Source organism: Eptatretus burgeri, chromosome 14 (genome assembly GCF_056783735.1).
Source record: "Eptatretus burgeri isolate ZD-2024b chromosome 14, Ebu_testis_v1, whole genome shotgun sequence".
NCBI lineage: Eukaryota > Metazoa > Chordata > Myxini > Myxiniformes > Myxinidae > Eptatretus > Eptatretus burgeri.
This window is the reverse complement of record NC_140974.1, coordinates 32,946,829-32,966,404: the sequence shown is the minus strand read 5'-3', so window position 1 is coordinate 32,966,404 and position 19,576 is coordinate 32,946,829. Positions and strand designations below refer to the sequence as shown.

General features: G+C 44.6%; 2 protein-coding genes across 10 annotated transcripts in view; both read left to right on the top strand.

Moving 5' to 3' along the window:
- The first annotated feature begins 1,048 nt into the window (after positions 1 to 1,048).
- LOC147012929 (olfactory receptor 52P1-like) lies at positions 1,049 to 11,204 on the top strand. Of its 8 annotated transcripts, none has more exons than XM_085854289.1 (4): positions 1,049 to 1,568; positions 1,768 to 1,858; positions 7,767 to 8,023; positions 8,480 to 11,204. In XM_085854289.1, exons 1-4 carry the CDS (start codon positions 1,102 to 1,104, stop codon positions 8,490 to 8,492), a joined length of 828 nt encoding a protein of 275 aa, XP_085710415.1. In that variant the 5' UTR covers positions 1,049 to 1,101; the 3' UTR covers positions 8,493 to 11,204. The 8 variants fall into 8 exon arrangements, 6 of the variants coding, with proteins under 6 accessions (XP_085710415.1, XP_085710412.1, XP_085710416.1 ...); XM_085854286.1 differs by lacking the exon at positions 8,480 to 11,204 and adding an exon at positions 3,884 to 5,965 and having other exon boundaries at positions 7,767 to 8,462; XR_015051110.1 differs by lacking the exon at positions 1,049 to 1,568 and adding an exon at positions 3,884 to 5,965 and having other exon boundaries at positions 1,588 to 1,858.
- Positions 11,205 to 12,990: 1,786 nt separating this feature from the next.
- The window catches only part of LOC147012928 (olfactory receptor 52P1-like), a 47,286-nt gene continuing 40,700 nt past the window's right edge, over positions 12,991 to 19,576 (top strand). The window contains exons 1-2 of one of the 2 annotated variants that reach the window (XR_015051120.1): positions 12,991 to 13,277; positions 16,554 to 17,176. The gene's annotated coding sequence lies outside the window, so the exon portion shown is untranslated. Of the gene's footprint in view, positions 13,278 to 16,553; positions 17,177 to 19,576 lie in introns of those variants that run through there. The other variant, XR_015051119.1, reaches the window with a different exon arrangement.

Sequence of the window (19,576 nt, the reverse complement as noted above, 5' to 3'; positions counted from 1 at the left end):
TTCTCCTAATTAGACAAGTCTTGAGTAATTATAAATGATTATTGTTGCTCCCATCAGAGAATTCATTTTCTATTTAATTCCTCTTTAAAATTTTACTTTTTACACAAAGAACCTTCTGTGTAGCATCATCCTGTTTTCAACCACCATAAGGTCAGTCTTTGTGACGTGTTTAACAAAGTTGGACCTTCCGATGGTTGTGATTGAGGTTATTCAGAAATGGTCCAAATGTGTTGCCACGTTTCGATGAACGATTCTCCACTTTTATTGTCCCTGCAATCAAATGGCCAAATTCAATGGTCTTCCTTGTGATCCAACGTTGATCACAATGTATGGTCTTTTAACAGACTTTTTGTGAGACTTGTCAAAGTGCAGACATCAGATTCATAAAGCTGAAGAAAACTTCATTCTCCTTATATTAACTTGCTGTCCCATTACGGTCAACCTGAAATCTGATTGTCATCAACGGTTGGTTTATCAGAAAGGAGTTTAAAATTCATATATTTTGCTTCAAAGCTGTACTTGTAAAATAAAAATCCAGACATGAGGACAAACACATCGATACTCATCTCCAGCCCAGACTTGTTTCTTCTAGACCCATCACATCTACCAAGGAGCACGACTGCCTTCGCCATCCTGTGGACCTTTGGTATCTTTGTCTTCCTTGGCGTTTTTCTGAATGGCCTTGTTGTAACAGCCTGCACTCTACGTTGCTTCGACAAGCCCATGGTTACGTATATCGCCGTTGCATCGGTGGTCGATACTTTTTGGGGAGTGACCGGAATGACCTCGTACACATACAGCATGACCGTCGGACCGAAGCTCATGAGGTTTGCTGATTGCCTCACCCAAATGTTCTTCCTCCATGTCGCCCTGATGGGCCAGTTTCTTGTGATTTCTCTGATGTACGTCGATCGCCATTGCGCCATATTTTGGCCGTACACATACGCGAATTGGACTGCCAAACGCAACAGCCATTTTAAGACTCTTGCTGTTGTTTGGTCTTTCGCAGTGGTTTTTGGTCTAGTTTTCGTTGTTGCAGCTATGTGGTTGAAATTCTGCAGTTCCGTCGTCGTAATTAGCGATGCCATTTGCTACTACGGCATGGTGAGCACAGCGGCTTGCAGTGACAATCGAACACCAAACATTGCAACAGGTACTGTGTTGTACCTGGTTGTGGGCCACAGCGCCGTTGTCGCAGCATTTTCAACGTGTTGCGTCATCCAAAAATGTCGCAAAGCCAGCATGAGAGACACTGGCTCGAAAGCTCTCCACACCTGCCTGTCACAGCTCGTCTTCTTCTTGTCCCATTTCCTATCCGTCATGGTGACATCATTTCTTAACAGAGGTTTTATCAGCAACAAATACGCTCATTTTGTGCTTATTCTGCTCGTAAACTCGATTCCTCTGATTGCAAACCTACTCGTCTTTGGCCTGAGAACGAAAGAAATCCGCGCACCCATTGTACGCGTCCTCCGACGGTGGAGAAATGAGCAACGGCAGGTGACCGATTGTAACCTGGGGAAAGTTGATGTGACATCAGTCAAAGGCTCAAGGGCAAAAGAGAAAATGTAAGTCATTCATCTTTTTGACCCTTAATCATTACATGCCATCTGCATTACCCATCAGGTAACACACATTTTTGCTGCAACATTCAGCAGTGTTGTACACAGGTTGGGCACATTTATAGAGGGACAGCTTTGTGCGACGTTTAGCAGGGCTAGTGTGGTATTGATGTTGCTGAGCTGTCAATCGGTGTTGTGTTGTCAGGCGATTTAGATGTGTTGGTGAGCAGTTGAGATGTTCTACTGGACTTCTTCTTCGTTCATATGTAGCTCAAGCCTGCATGGTGGCATCATTGGTGAGAGTGTGGCTGAGTTTCTGATGCAATGCCTTCTGTGGTTTGGCCAGAAATTTGTAATTTGTTCTTGGTGCCAGCAATAGCTCACAAACTCTTTGTGAAGAACAGAATGGGATCTTTAACGTTCACCAACTAATACCAGTAGACGGGACGTGCAATTTAACACCCATCCGAGGTACGGTACACACATTGATGAATGTCCTTCCCTGAGAAACACCAGGATGACCGTTTATAGCTGGGTCAGGAATCAAACCCAGGCGAAACAGCTCTGAGGCGAGTGTGCGTGCCTCTATGCCATCCTGTCAGCCCGTTGAGATTTTGAGTGGTGTTGTCGAGTCATTGAGCAGTGTGGTTCAGATGATGAGTTGTGTTGTGGAGATGTTGAGCAGTGTTGTAGAGCCACTTAGTGGTGGTGTTGAGTCATTGATCATTGTTGATGAGCAGTGTTGTTGACATTTTGAGGGTTGTTGAGATGTTGGGGGTTGTTGGTGAGACATTGATTGGTGTTGTTGAAACATTGAGTGGTGTTGTTGAGATGTTGAGTGGTGTTGTTGAGATGTTGAGTGGTGTTGTTGAGCGGTGTTGTTAAGACATTCTTCTTGATTTATTTTTCATCCTTATGCAGCACAAGGCTGCGAGGTGGTATAATTGGCTGAGCTTGTGGCTGTGCAGTGCCATTTATGCAATGCCCTGTGCTGGTTCGAACAGGAATTTGTAATTTGTTCTTGATGCCGGTGATAGCTTGCCAAGTCTTTATGAAGGACACGGTGCGATCTTTAACGTCCAGCAACGAATGCCAGCAGATGGGACGACTGTTTAACATCCATCCGAGGGATGGTGCACACATTAATGAATCGCCCTGCCTGTGAAACACCAGGATGACAGTTTATAACTTGGTCAGAATTCAAAACAAACCCAGGCTCGACAGCTTAGCGGTGAGTTTGAATACCTCTTGACCATCCTGTCAGCTCGTTGAAATGTTTGTCAGTGTTGTGGAGTCATTTGCAGTGTTGTTGAGATATTCAGTGGTGTCGTTGAGATGTTGAGCATTGTTGAGATGTTTAACATTGTTGTTTCGCCATTTAGTGGTGTTTTGGGGATGTTGACCATTGCTGAGATGTTTATCATTGTTGTATAGCCATTTAGTGGTGTTTTGGGGATGGTGAGCATTGTTAACATGTTTTGATTTGTTGTAGAGCCATTTAGTGGTGTTTTTGGGATGTTGAGCATTGTTGAGATGTTTAACATTGTTGTACAGCCATTTAGTGGTGTTTTGGGGATGTTGACCATTGCTGAGATGTTTATCATTGTTGTATTGCCATTTAGTGGTGTTTTGGGGATGGTGAGCATTGTTAACATGTTTTGATTTGTTGTAGAGCCATTTAGTGGTGTTTTTGGGATGTTGAGCATTGTTGAGATGTTTAACATTGTTGTACAGCCATTTAGTGGTGTTGTGGAGATGTTGAGCATTGTTGAGATGTTTAATATTGTTGTTTCGCCATTTAGTGGTGTTTTGGGGGTGTTGAGCATTGCTGAGATGTTTATCATTGTTGTATAGCCATTTAGTGGTGTTTTGGGGATGGGGAGCATTGTTCAGATGTTTTGATTTGTTGTAGAGCCATTTAGTGGTGTTTTTGGGGATGTTGAGTATTGTTAAGATGTGTTGATTTGTTGTAGAGCCATTTAGTGGTGTTTTTGGGGATGTTGAGTATTGTTAAGATGTGTTGATTTGTTGTAGAGCCATTTAGTGGTGTTGTGCAGATGTTGAGCATTGTTGTTGAGATCCTCCCATCTCTCCACTCTCACCACCTTCTGGCTACTCTCCTCTGAAACTATGATTCCAACTCCATTACTTTTTCCATCTCCTCCTGTGTGTAACATCTTGTATCCTACTCCCAACATCCTGGCCGTGTCCTCATTCCATCTGGTCTGCTGCACACACAACACTTCTCACCTTGTTTTCTGAATCATCTCCACCACCTGACTTCACTCCACTCCACTCCCCTCCATTGATCCCACATCCAGACTACCGAGCCTGAATCGCCGCCGTTTTGGCAGAGCTACTTCCATCCTGGACAGTTTGTGATATTGTCATCACTCAGCGATGCTGCCCGGGATGACCTGCTGGACCAGCTGTCATTACCTGCTGTTGCCCACACACACACACACACACACACACACACACACACACACACACACACACACACACACACACACACACACACACACACACACACACACACACACACACACACACACACACACGCACACGCACACACAGCAATCGTTCCTTCTGTGCTCGCTCCCCATTCGTTTCTTCTTACATCCCAACTCACTCCCCCTCCCCCTCACCCTCCCCAAACCCCCAGGGACAAGCTCTGCAAAAAAGATGAAGATTGTTGGCGATGGATGTTGCAGATGGGATATCATTTAAAGTAAATTTCACCTCGTAATTTGGAAAATAACTTCATGCACACCTGAGATAGTTTCGATTTAGACATTATCTGTAAGACAGTTGATATTAATGACCATATTTCCCCATAATTAGACAGGTCTTGAGGAATTACAAATGATTATTGTCGCTCCCATCAGAGAATTCATTTTCTATTTAAATACTTCCATAAAAATTTACTTTCAACACAAAGAACCTTCTGTGAAGCATCATCCTGTTTTCAACCACCATAAGGTCAGTCTTTGTGACATGTTTAACAAAGTTGGACCTTCCGATGGTTGTGATTGAGGTTATTCAGAAATGGTCCAAATGTGTTGCCACGTTTCGATGAACGATTCTCCACTTTTATTGTCCCTGCAATCAAATGGCCAAATTCAGTGGTCTTCCTTGTGATCCAACGTTGATCACAATGTATGGTCTTTTAACTCATGTTTTGTGAGACTTGTCAAAGTGCAGACAACATCAGATTCATAAAGCTGAAGAAAACTTCATTCTCCTTATATTAACTTGCTGTCCCATTACGGTCAACCTGAAATCTGATTGTCATCAACGGTTGGTTTATCAGAAAGGAGTTTAAAATTCATATATTTTGCTTTAAAGCTGTACTTGTAAAATAAAAATCCAGACATGAGGACAAACACATCGATACTCGTCTCCAGCCCAGACTTGTTTCTTCTCGACCCGTCACATCTACCAAGGAGCACGACTGCCTTCGCCATCCTGTGGACCTTTGGTATCTTTGTCTTCCTTGGCGTTTTTCTGAATGGCCTTGTTGTAACAGCCTGCACTCTACGTTGCTTCGACAAGCCCATGATTACGTATATCGCCGTTGCATCGGTGGTCGATACTTTTTGGGGAGTGACCGGAATGACCTCGTACACATACAGCATGACCGTCGGACCGAAGCTCATGAGGTTTGCTGATTGCCTCACCCAAATGTTCTTCCTCCATGTCGCCCTGATGGGCCAGTTTCTTGTGATTTCTTTGATGTACGTCGATCGCCACTGCGCCATATTTTGGCCGTACACATACGCGAATTGGACTGCCAAACGCAGCAGCCCTTTTAAGACTCTTGCTGTTGTTTGGTCTCTCGCAGTGGTTTTTGGTCTAGTTTTCGTTGTTGCAGCTATGTGGTTGAAATTCTGCAGCTCCGTCGTTGTAATTAACGACGCCATTTGCTACTACGGCATGGTGAGCACAGCGGCTTGCAGTAACAAACGAACACCAAACATTGTAACAGGTACTGTGTTGTACCTGGTTGTGGGCCACAGCGCTGTTGTCGCAGCATTTTCAACGTGTTGCATCATCCGAAAATGTCACAAAGCCAGCATGAGAGACACTGGCTCGAAAGCTCTCCACACCTGCCTGTCACAGCTCTTCTTTTTCTTGTCACATTTTCTATCCATCATGGTGACATCATTTCTTAACAGAGGTTTTATCAGCAACAAATACGCTCATTTTCTGTTTGTTTTGATCATAAACTCAATTCCTCTGATTGTGAACCCACTCGTCTTTGGCCTGAGAACGAAAGAAATCCGAGCACCGATTGTACGCGTCCTCCGACGGTGGAGAAATGAGCAACGGCAGGTGACCAATTTCAAGGTGGGAAAAGGAGATGTGACATCAGTCGAAGGCTCAAGGGCAAAAGGGAAAGTGTAAGTCATTCATCTTTTTGACCCTTAATTGTTTCACATTATCTCTACTTCCCATAACTTAACACGCATCTTTTCTCCAACATTCAGCAGTGTTGTACATCGGTTGGGCAAAGTTATAGAGGGACAGCTTAGTGGGACATTTAGCAGTGCCAGTGTGGTCGTGGTGTTGTAGAGATGTTGAGCAATGTTCTTGAGATGTTGAGTGGTGTTGTGGAGCCGTTTTGCAGATTTTGTTGAGATGATCAGTGGTGTTGTGGAGATGTTGAATTTTGTTGTTTAGACTATGAGCGGTGTTGTTAAGGCGTTAACCGGTGTTGGTCAGGTGTTGAACGGTGTTGTTGAGGCATTGACCAGTGTTGTTGAGGCATTGACCAGTGTTGTTGAGACATTGAACGGTGTTGTTGACAGGTGTTGTTGAGGCGTTGACCGGTGTTGTTGAGGCATTGACTAGTGTTGTTGAGGCATTGACCGGTGTTGTTGAGGCATTGACTGGTGTTGAGGAATTGAACTGTGTTGTTTACAGGTGTTCTTGAGGCGTTGACCGATGTTGTTGACCGGTGTTGGTCAGGCGTTGAACGGTTTTGTTGAGGCATTGACCAGTGTTGTTGAGGCATTGACTAGTGTTGTTGAGACATTGAACGGTGTTGTTGAGGCATTGACTGGTGTTGAGGAATTGAACTGTGTTGTTTACAGGTGTTCTTGAGGCGTTGACCGATGTTGTTGACCGGTGTTGGTCAGGCGTTGAACGGTTTTGTTGAGGCATTGACCAGTGTTGTTGAGGCATTGACTAGTGTTGTTGAGACATTGAACGGTGTTGTTGAGGCATTGACTGGTGTTGTTGAGGCATTGACCAGTGTTGTTGAGGCATTGACTGGTGTTGAGGAATTGAACTGTGTTGTTTGCAGGTGTTCTTGAGGCGTTGACCGGTGTTGTTAAGGCATTGACCGGTGTTGGTCAGGTGTTGAACGGTTTTGTTGAGGCATTGACCAGTGTTGTTGAGGCATTAACCAGTGTTGTTGAGGCATTGACTAGTGTTGTTGAGACATTGAACAGTGTTGTTGACAGGTGTTGTTGAGGCATTGACAAGTGTTGTTGAAGCATTGACTGGTGTTGAGGAATTGAACTGTGTTGTTTACAGGTGTTGTTGACCGGTGTTGTTGAGGCATTGACAAGTGTTGTTGAGGCATTGACCGGTGTTGTTGAAGCATTGACTGGTGTTGAGGAATTGAACTGTGTTGTTTACAGGTGTTCTTGAGGCGTTGACTGGTGTTGTTGACCAGTGTTGTTGACGCATTGAACGGTGTTGTTGACAGGTGTTGTTGAGGCGTTGACAGGTGTTGAGGCATTGAACGGGTGTCATTGACCAGTGTTGTTGAGGCATTGACCAGTGTTGTTGAGGCATTGACCAGTGTTGTTGAGACATTGAACGGTGTTGTTGACAGGTGTTGTTGAGGCATTGACCGGTGTTGTTGAGGCATTGACAAGTGTTGTTGAGGCATTGACCGGTGTTGTTGAGGCATTGACTGGTGTTGAGGAATTGAACTGTGTTGTTTACAGGTGTTCTTGAGGCGTTGACCGATGTTGTTGACCGGTGTCGTTGAGGTGTTGACCGGTGTTGTTGGGGTGTTCAGCGGTGTTGTCGAGACTTTGCTCGTTAATTGGCTTTACTGTACGCAGATATGCTTTTTATATTTGTAATGTTCCTTAAGTGCTTGTTTTGGTAGAATCAGATAACCACTCGTTGTAACAATACAACTGATGACGTTGACACACCATCATGTCTCATACTCTCATCGTTAAGGTCGAACAATGCTTTTTGAGTGAGAGGCCGAACAAAGAAACATTCGAGTTCGGATTCTGGATCCGCATGGGCAGGAAGGTGATTAAATTCTACAGGAGAGACTTTCCTCGAAATACCCAAGCGATACAACTAAGGACGTCTTCGTTAACGATCGCCATTCACGCCACCATCTTGGGGGGTCGGCCGCAGGAGTTCTCCTGGTCCGAGTGTTCACGACCCAGACTGGCCAGTCCTGATGTTCACGAAATGTCCGTGCGGTAATCATACAATGTATATTTAACAGATGACCTGTGACGTGTGCATTAAATTAAACATATCCAGTAGTTTTGTTTATTTTGTTAACTTACATTTTGCACTTGAAATGTCGGAATTTTGCGCTGAAGGTCGTGGGTTGAAGACCCGCGCGACCTCTGACCTGGAACAGGTCACTGTGCTCAATGACAGAGCACCAAAGATTTTTAAACTTGTGCAATAAATATAAATTCTATAGTTTCATAAAATCTTTTCTTCTTGACACGTTTTTCTGTTTCAATTCATCGAGCGTGTGATCATCATGAAGAGATCTGGAGCTGTATATTTATTTTGCAATAAAAGTTATTTATTTGATTGAAGATGCTGCACTTGAGTAATTTCATCTGCAGCACAGGTACATCCTTCGCGCCTCGTGATATGACAATTACATTGTCTTCCCACATGTGGTGTTGCTGTCGCAGTCGTCAAACATGAATGCTCCCATGGATGTCCATCAGGAGCAACGTGTTGTTATGGTGTTCTTGGTGTCTGAGAAGGAGACCATTGGGAACATCCACAAGCGACGACAGAAGGCGTATGGGGACGATGCTGTCGATCACAGCACAGTTGCTCGATGCGCCGAGCGGAGAACGTCCGCATGAGTTGAACATGCCGATGTAGGTGACTGCCCTCGCAGTGGCAGGCCACGATCAACACGGACGGATGTCAATGTTGAAAAGGTGAACGACGTCGTTATGGCACACTGACGCGTAACTGATGGACAACTGTCACTCCAACTGGACATGAGTGAAGCAAGCTTGTGCAGAATAGTGAAACTGTTGGGCTGTGTAAAAGGTCTGCGCTGATGATGTTCACCTGTCATCCACCTGGTAAATTGAACCCGATCACATGCGTGTTTTACATCGGTTAATATTAACATTTTCAAAATTATCGACTTTACATCAATAATTGTGGGATTTGGCGGGGAGGGGGGGATGGTGTGTTTATCATGGCAGGTCTTCAAGGTAAATATGTCTTTTACGGAAGATATTTATGTCCACTTTCTATGCTTGCACACGGCCGGATCTTCAATAACTAGAAGGGCACTCGGTAGAGGGCATACCTCCACCAGGCCACTGGTAGGACATCTGATAGGACGTATTATCTGGATTGGACATATCTGATAGGACATTGATAGGATCTGATAGGACATATCCCACTGATAGGACATATGTGGATTCAGACCTGAACCAAAATCGAATCACCTTGTTCTTGTCACCTACCCAACTCATCCACCAAGTTTTATCACAACTCGTCCACAACGTTTTTCAAATATCATGCAATACAAAGTACGTATATAATTGCTGGCCCCATCCCTCAATGGTGAAGAATGACTGAGGAAATAAATAAAAAATTCGTAGCCGGATCCGTCTCCACATCTTCACCCAAAATTGAATCGATTCGTCCTCGTCACACGCCCAACGTGTCCAACTAAGTTTCGTCCGAATCCATCCACAACTTTTTGAGATGTCCTGCTCACACACAAACAGACAGACAAGGGTGAACACATAATCACCTCCATGCACCTTCGCCGGTAGATGTAATACTAATAATTAATAATCTTACCCTTATGTAGCAAATGTCGATATTGCTTAAACTCCAAAATCGACATGATATGAGGCAGAAAGATCACCACCTTCGGTGGTAGCTGGTGTTCCAAACCATCTTCCATTATCTTATAATCTGGAGTATGATGTGTTGTGATCAATAAAATTTCTTTCAAAAATAACAAAAATTATTAACGGGATTTCCAACAATGTGCACATTTCCCATCGAAGGTGGGCCGAGAAGGGGTACTCTCTCCGGAGGGCCCACTCGTTTATGATCTCCACCAATATGGGCCTGTCAGAATGTCCTCCAAGCTTTGTTGCCTGGGTTCGAATCCCGAGCCAGCTATAAACTATCATACCGGTGTTTCGTCTGCCAGCATTAGTTTGTGGACGTCAAAGATCCTATCGTGTCTTTCGCGAAGAGCAGGCGAGTTCTCTTCGGCATCCTGACCCAATTACAAATGCCTGCATCCATCGGTCGAGTATCCCGGATTGGAACTCTGAGCCAATGTAACCGCCTCGGCAACCTGATATGCCGAACAGAGCGAGAATGAACAAACAAAACAAAAGCATTAAACCATTCAAAGAGCATCTCGATCATCTGTTCTTGTTCTTTGCATTTTACGAGACACAGGTGAGGATTACCGCGACAGGTGTCCTGTATTTGTCATGTGTTCGGGACGATTGGCGCTCCCACGGTTAATCCTGATGGATGTGTATTCTGCAGTGCAAACAATGGGTTTTAGCTTCAAGGATGTGTAGAGAGGAACACCTGAGGTTAGTGATGAGCGACACCTGACAATGGGTCATCAATTACATTTGATCGGTAATTCTGATGGATTATACCTGCAACGCTTACATATCATAGCTGCTCATGTGTTGTTGACTTTGAGTTGTGATCACGAGTTTTTGAAGATTCTGATCAATGCGAATTAAAGATTGCTAAATGACAAACGTGGTTTCTTCTCACCCAAACAAGTTCTATTATTAACAGTCAACGTTGTTATAATAGTATAAAACATTAGTAGTGCCTTTTAGTAAAATGTTGATGCTCATAATGTCCATATATGTATTGTAACTCGTGAATGCGTCAAAGTCAATCTGACCCCTCCCCCCAACGTGGTCTATTAGGTACCTGGGTCCTGGCTCTTCAAGTGTCCTTGGTGACTGCAGGGCCTGTCAGCACATGGTGCTCCCCTAGCCCAAACGACCTCTCCACAACTGGAGGTTTTTTTTTCTCCACTGACCTGGAGAGCCCACAAAAATACATGTCGCCTCCCAACAAAGCTGCCACTTCAAGCCATTTGGCCCAATACATAAGCAACGAGCAAACCAATGGCCCTTTGTGGCCCAATACAAATGATACTCGGCCCATGTATCCTTGACACAATGGGCGACTTCTGGCCTTTATGGCCCACATGAAAAAGTGGCACAGGAAATGGCATGGCTGGACAATGGCATGGCAAAACTGAACAGGTGGGTGGCATGGCTAGATAGACAAGCTGGATGGCAGGTGAGTAACCGACAGCATGAAATGAGCTGGCAGATGGATGTCGTCGCCCGAGGTGGCAGGAGCTCACGGTGGCAGCAGGTAGGATGTCTGGCTTCAGCTCTACCCTACTCCAACCCAAGCTTCCCCGCTAATTCCTTATTGTAGTCGATGTCTCCTGCCACTCTAAACCCCTCCAAGCTAATCTCTCCATCCATTGCCCACAAACCCCTTCTAACTAATCTATGTTCTGGGAGGAGAACAAAGGCACATGCAGCAGTGACTCTAAAATTATGACATGGTGCAGTGCGGTCTCACATGGCTCGCGAGCAGAGTAGCCCAATGGGTGGGGGGGGGGGCGTGCGTACCCCTACACGAACAATTTGGGGCACAATGGCTCCACAATATCCAAATTCCCTTCACCGTTGTTCCAACATTGGTGCAAATGGGGGGAAGGGGTGTGAGTAAGGGTATCCATATCTTTCCGAACATTTCAGAAAACAGTTTTTTTCTATACATGGTTAAGGCTCGTGGAAGAGCAAGAATGCATCATAACAAAGTGAATAGCAGGAGAAAGAGGGGAGAGCAGTACTCCAGCCTGATGGAGTACTGCTTTTCCCTCTGGGATGGTGCTCCTGCCTCTCAACTTTCTCGGCTTCACGCTGTGGAAACCAAGGCATTTAGGATCATCGGGCTCTCCCACGGTGAGGCTGAGTCTTTGGGCCTCTCACTCTCTCACCGCAGGCTGGTCAGTGGTCTTTCTGTCTTCTTCTGTCTCCTCTCTGGTCTCCCCCCCACTCCCCCCCTGCTCTGTCTGCAATATGTCCCCACCATATTTCCGCAAGGCGCTCAAGGTCCGCCAGCAACCCTCTTCCTGTAAAGCTTCCAAAATCATGAATCACTCCTCACCTTCACTCTTTTATTATTTTTGTCTTTTGCGTCCTCTGGTTCTTTTGCCTCCTATGGTTATTTTTTGTCTTTTGAGTGTTCGGGCCAAATAAATACGCGGATCATAAACTGGATTTCCATATCGGATCGGTCAAGGCCCAGGTTACCAACGACCACCACCGGTACTGTTGGCCAGCATGTTACCGATGGAAACTGTGTTACTGCTCGGCGAAGGAGGAGCTACGGAGTCTGGTGGGGCGTAGCTACGGTGTGGATCGAGGGTTATGCTACAATGGGGGAGCTCGGTAACACCTGCCAGGTCTCCTGAGACACTTTTTGGCTCCTCCCTCACCCAGGCTCTATAAAAGAGAGCAAACCAGGCATGATCTCTCTCTTTCATCCAGTCTCCAAGCCGAATATCCTCACTGAGCTGAGCACAAGGGAAAGTAGCAAGCAGGGTTGAGTGAGCTGTTACCAAGGCATGCCAGGGTCATCCCGAGGTCATCAATACTCGATTTCAGCTGCGTTCCGCAGACAATATTCGCAACACTTACAGACTATAAATTACTGCACAAATTTCTCCAGAGCAACGGCAGGTTACACACACACACACACACACACACACACACACACACACACACACACACACACACACACACACACACACACACACAACGACTTTGGCCACAGTACCGGCACACAATGGTTTGCTCTTTTTGAAAGCTACCGTGGGGTTTTTAAAATCTCCTTCAGCGGTGTCTATTTAATACGAAGGCATATACGGTGGCCTTCCACCCACGCCATTGTTAGTAAAAGCCTGAACATATTTACTGTGATCCGCACGAGAAACCTGTGAGCTGACGTAATAAATCGATGTTCCTCGCATTCACCGAGATGCAGCGCCTTGTGCCGAGACTGTGGACCATCGAAATAAAGCCGAGTCCTTCCTTTCTAACTAAATAACACTCGAAAAATATTCACCCAACCTACTCTTACCATGGTCTGTGGCCATGTTCGACGTCGGCACATTGGTAATTCAGATCTCGCTCACACAACCACTCACAGAGTCCCAGCACACTCGAAACTCCCGCGATACGGCGCCTCCTAAGGCCCAATGTGTTTGGATTTTAAAATCGCGTTTATAAAGCAGTTTAACCAACTCGACTAAACACCGTTTTATTTACTCGTGGGCCCGTTGGTCCATTGGACCAAATTTTATTGGTCTTCACGGCCTTGCAGCAAACCTGCCTGCTGTTCTGTTTGAGCATTAGCTTACCTTTTCACCAAACCCAGGTGAGCTTAGGCCGGGCTTAGATGGATGATACATTTGTCATTATCATTGCCAAATTATACTACTATTATTATTGTTGTTAATATTATTATTAATAATTAATAGCTTATCATTATTTTTGTTATTTATTTTGTAATTAGAAGGCCATGCTGTGGAAGGACCTATTAAGCTGTTTTATACACCTCAATATCACGTGCGTTTAAAACTTGGGAATAATTTCTGATTATTAGTAGTTAATTAGCCCGATCAACTCAGGAGATCATGACGATCATTTTGTTGTTTCACACTCCACAAAAACACACACATCATCAATTTATCGTCGATGCTGAATAAACGTGGTACAGATAATCACTCATCTTTTAACGAAATGTAACCGGTCGCCGAAAAAGCAGTGCCGCCCTTTTCACCTCGAAAAAAATTGCCACCAAAAACGAGAATAACATTTTCAAACGCTTTGTGAATCGCAATGTTAAAACATGAGATTATCAATTGTTTACCTTTCTGTCACAACCTGTGTTCGATTATTCATTATTTTTGGGAATCACCTCAGCGTTGGAGTACTTGTTTAAGTGCTGAAGCCACTTTTAGTATCGAAAAAAGAGAGAACAGAAAAGAAGGACAAACATGAATGAAACCAAAACTGATTGATCTGATGTCTGAACTATACTCTGGTACTGAGAGTGCTGTGAGATGTGGTGATACCATCTCTGACTTATTTCCAGTTGTAACTAGAGTTCATCAGGGGGTGTGTACTGGCTCCCACACTTTTCAACACTTGTATGGACTGGATTCTGGGGGTGATGTCAGAGGGATCAAGTTGTGGTGCATCGTTTGGGAATATCAAGATCGCTGACCTTGATTTCACAGATGATGTAGTCATCTTTGCGGATACTCCAGATATCCTTTTTGGGGCCCTCGAGATGCTAAATGAGGAGTCGGAGCCTCTGGGATTACGAGTTTCCTGGGTCTACACTAAAACCCAGGCTTTCAATGACATATTGGATGCTGCTGTCCTATCTGTAGTTGTTTATGGTGAGGATGTTGAGATCACGGAGAGATTCACATACCTTGGCAGTGATATTCATGTCTCTGCTGGCTGTGAGCCAGAGGTCAACAGACATCTGGGCCAGGCCTGGGGAGTCATGGATTCACTGGATCATGGGGTGTGACGCTGCCGGTACCTGTGCAGGAGGATAAAAGTCCGAGTCTTCAGGTTCTTGGTGCTTCCAGTCTTGCTTTACAGATGTGAGACTTGGACTCTGACCATGGATCTGGGACAGAGACTTAATTCCTTTGGTACCAGGTCTCTTTGGATAATCCTTCGCTATCGCTGGTCGGACTTTGTGTCCAACGAGCGGTTGCTGAGAGAGACTCAAATGAGATTTATTACCTGCATAGTACATGAGCGTCACCTGCAGCTGTATGGACATGTGGCTCGTTTTCCTGACGCTTATCCTGCTCACCAGATTCTCTCAGTGAGGGAGCCTCGTGAGTGGAGGAGAACAATGGGCCGACCATGTACCTTGTGGTTTCAGCAGGTTGATCATCATCTCAAGGAGATGGGGATGGGCGAGGAATCTGCCTGAGGGATGGCCAGACGGAGACCCCTGGAGTACCGGTGGAAAGTGGATGCTGAGACGTGCTGTTCTGGCGCATGCTCCCAAACCTGACCTGACCTGTGTAAAGTTGTCGTCCCTAACCCTATTCCCATTACCCCCTAAGTTTTCTGATTTATGGTTCACGGGGATTCTCAAGAATGTAACCCCTGCGAACGGCAAAGCCCTCCTGTATATACCTAAACACTGCATGGGCTAATCAACTCTCCAGTTTTTAAAGTGATTCTTCACCATTGAGAAATAGGGATAAAAACGATATTTGGCATGATATCTCAAAAAGTTATGGACAGATTATGACAATACTAGATGGATGAGTTGGTTCGGTGACAAGAACAAGTGATTAGATGTTGGTTCAGGTCCGAATGCAGATCCCGCTGTTAGTGGTATACAAAATGTAAACTGTTCAGCCAAGCGGAGGTATGTACTCTACTAAGTGTCATTCTTGTCAATACAGTACTTTATTTATTGTCACACTGATCATTGTGAAGACTATTATTGCAAAAAACCTCTGGTCACCTTTGGTCACTGTGAAACGATTCAAACTGTCAATGGGTGTGAGTAAGAACAGTCTGTATACAACTAGAATAGCTCGCATGAGTTATTGCTTACTTGTTCTGAGATTTTAACATATCTGTTTGCTCCAGGCTGTGGCTAACAGGAAATGTTATAGATCAAAATTTTAAGTAAGAATTCACAAAACTGTCCATTATTTAAAAGCTCCTACCTCTTTTTTCAAACATAATATGATGCACCAAACCTGTTTGTTGTTAGCTGGCTATTTGATTGAGTGGTTATACACTCCAATTTCTTCACTGCTTTGTGGGTTTCTTGGGTGACACGGCTGCTCAGTGGATATTCCCACACCGTGCGATCAAGTTGTGACTTGTACAGGATAAGTTCATAGCGACAGAAACGTTCAAAACTTGTCGTGAACACCATGATGCTCTTTCAAGGGATCGCACCTCAACCACCACCACTTGGCAGGTATGGTGAGGATGCCAAACACCCCTCAACATGACTGAAGGGAAGCCATTGGGCTCCACTGGACCAGTTGCAAGGGGTTGGATTATGGTTTGTATGGTGAATTTTTGCCATAAGCTGAAGCAAAGCATCCAATTAGTGTTGTCTGTTGAAAGTTTCATGGCAGTGGTTGACATTTGGGACCAAACCCTATTGAGGTTATTTTTTTCATCGCAGTTATGGGTTGCCTGAGTGTGTGTAGCTTATTTGAGACATGTGGCTGCAGTGATGTTCTAATTATACTACAAATTGTGTCAGCTTTCATAAGGTTCAGAGTATTCCTTTAATGTAAGAACTCACCAAGAGACTAATTTTGCCATATTGTTTTGGGAATTGTTTGCAATGACTCCTTGTTGCAAAATAATAAATTGTAGTTAGAATTCCAATTGTAGTGCAAATTGCATTCAAACATGAAACCAATTACTCTCTCTGCTCTCTAACATGAGTGGGCCGGGTGGGGAAAAAAAAACACACACACACTTAGAGGGGTGTTCCAAAATCACCCAGACAACTTTGGTTGTTCATATATTGAGAACCACAAACAATGCAATGATCCACTTTGGTTTATATTATACAGAAACTCAAAAAGTTTTGTGCACATCATCAACGCACTTCAATGTGAGCTCCGTTTGTCGTGCGCAGGACATCAAGGTGGGACACGAGTTATTGCCATGTTTGGCTCAGCATGTTTGCGCCCACCAGTATGCATGCAGATATGATCCAGGAATGAAGATCCTTTAGGGTTGCCACCTTGGTGTTGTCGCCAACATCTTTGACAACCTCCCACAGAAAAAAAAATCAGTGGGGTTATGTCTGGTAATGGTGGGAGCCAGGCAGTTGGTCCATCTCGGCCAATCCAGCGAACTGGAATTTTTTCATTCAGGACGGCTCAAACAACAAAGGACCAATAAAGGGGAGCAACTTCCTGTTGAAAAGTGATATTGGGTTGCATGTCTTCAATCCGTGGGAAAGCGAATTATTCCAACATGTTCATGTAAATTGTTGAGGTCACTGTATCCTCCACAAAGAAAAACGGGCCCACCAAGCAGTCATGGAGAAGGCCACACCACACATTGACCTTTGGACTGTCGTGTATGTGTTCAATGACCACGCGGGGGTTTTCAGAGCCCCAGATCCTCAAATTGTGCTGGTTGGCCTTCCCACAAACATGAAAGCAAGCTTCGTCTGTGAACATGATCTTTTTCAGGTAATCTTCATCATTCTCTCTGCAACTCACCATTTCCAAGGCAAATGCATTGAGTTTGGGTCCGTCATTTGGTTTCAGTTCCTGCAAAATCTGCACCTTAGAGGCATAAAGCTTGTTTTTTTTGGTTTTTTTTTACAAAATCCTGTGTACAATGGTGGTTGGTAGTCTCAGTTCTCTGGATGTGCGTCGGATTGATTTTCTGGGAATTTGTTGAGGTGATTCACGTGTGTGTGTTTAAATATGCATGCATGTGTGTATGTGTATGTGTATGACTGTATGTGAGTAAATATATATATATATATATATATATATATATATATATATATACATATATATATACATACATATACATATATATATATATATATACACATATATATATATATATATATATATATATATATATATATATATATATATATACATATATATATATATATATACATATATATATATATACATATATATACATATATATATATATACATACATATATATACATATATATATATATATATATATATATATATATATATTTATATTGTTGTGGTTGACGAAATTCACAAACCACCATTCAGGTCCCTTCGGTGAGATATCTCTGTAAGTATATGTGTAGTTAGGCCCAAACCCGTTGTCTAGAGGTAATAAATGTCATTCATGCGTGCAGCGACTCTTCAGGATAGCCGTTTTTCTTTTACTATCTTTATTTTGGACCAGCCGCCATTATTACCACCACCAACCACGTCTCAACAGCCATCACACAACAACCACCAACCACAACGCCACCTTCACAACAACAACCACCAACCACAATGCCACTTTTTTTTTTTTTTTTTTTTTTGTATACCTTGGTCGAGGCTCGTATGAGAGCTAACACACAACTCACAGCAAGGAGGCATGAGACAAGAGGGGTGGGAGTGGAAGGGACAAAACATTGGGGAACAGACACAGGTGAACTGTGGAAGGGAGAGGGATGGGGATGGGACGGGGAACATGGCGAGGAGAAGATGGACATTACAGGGACTTTCAGGAAGGAAAGCAGGAGAATTGAAGGAAGTGGGCTTGGGTGGATTATCGGGGGTAGAAAAGATCGAGGATTTGGATGGGGGAAGATAAGAGGTGGTGGTGAACAGCTGTTTTGAAAGCCTGGAGGGAAGAATGGGAAAGAATAGAGTGAGGAAGTTTATTCCAAAGGCGGGAAAAAGAGGAATGAAAGAGTGAAGATGAGCAGTGATTCGTGATTTTGGTAGTTTTACCAGAAGGGGGTTGTTGGCGGACCTTGAGTGCCCTGTGGAAATGTGGTTGGGACAAATCGCAGAGAGAGCAGGGGGGGCAAGGCTGGAGAGGAGTCGGTAGAAGACAGAAAGACCACCGACCAACCTGCGGTGATTGAGTGAGAGGCCCAAAGACTCAGCTTCATTGCGGGAGATGCCAATGATCTTAAAAGCCCTGGTTTCGACAGCGTGAAGTCGAGAAAGGTGGGAGGCAGGAGCACCAGCCCAGAGGGGAGAGCAGTACTCCATCAGGCTACGGACAAAAGCTTTGTAAGTAGTCAGGAGCTCAAGAGGGCCGAGGAAGGACTTCGCACGACGGAGGATTCCCAGTCGGCGACTGGCTTTTGAGGCAAGGTTGGAAATGTGACTTTCCCAGGAAAGGTCATGGCAGATAGTGAGACCCAGAAGCTTGAAAGAAAAGACTTCTTCCAGAGGATTGTTGAGAAAGTGGATGGGGGGTTTTGTAAACGGTCCTTTCGAAGAGACATAGTGAGAGTGTGAGATTTGTGTGGATTGAAAGACATGTTCCACGTGTTGGACCAGTTTGTGATTTTATCCAGATCTGCAGTGAGCGAAGAAGCTGCTGCTTGCCGGTCTGAGGGATGACAGATGGTACGGCAGAGGGTGGAGTCATCGGCAAAGAGAAATAGAGGATTTTCCAGAGAGTCCGAGAGATCATTGATGAAAACCAGAAAAAGAACAGGGCCCAGAACGCTACCTTGAGGAACTCCAGCCTGCACAGGAAGAGGGGATGAAAGAACTCCATTTAGGGCCGCACGTTGACTGCGACAGGAGAGGAAGTCTGCGAGCCATGAGTGGAGATGGCCTTGAATACCATGGGAAGAGAGTTTGGTGAGTAGGGCAGGGTGCCAGACTGTGTCAAAAGCACGTGATATGTCCAGGGATACGGCTCGGATTTCCTGTCTGGCATTGAGGACCTCCATCCATTGATGGGAGAGCAGTAGCAGCATATCCAGGGTAGAGTGACCTGGTCTGAAACCAAATTGATGATTGGAAATCAAGCCATTGGAGAAGAGGAAGGATTTCATGTCTGAAGCAATGATGGATTCCATAACCTTGCTGATGATTGGGAGAAGGCTTCACAACAACGACCACCAACCACAACGCCGCTTCACAACAACAACCACCAACCACAACGCCGCTTCACAACAACGACCACCAAC

What these genes read in the sequence shown, in the direction of transcription:
- LOC147012929 (XM_085854286.1), top strand. Translation starts at nt 4,938, where the DNA reads ATGAGGACAAACACATCGATACTCGTCTCCAGCCCAGACTTGTTTCTT.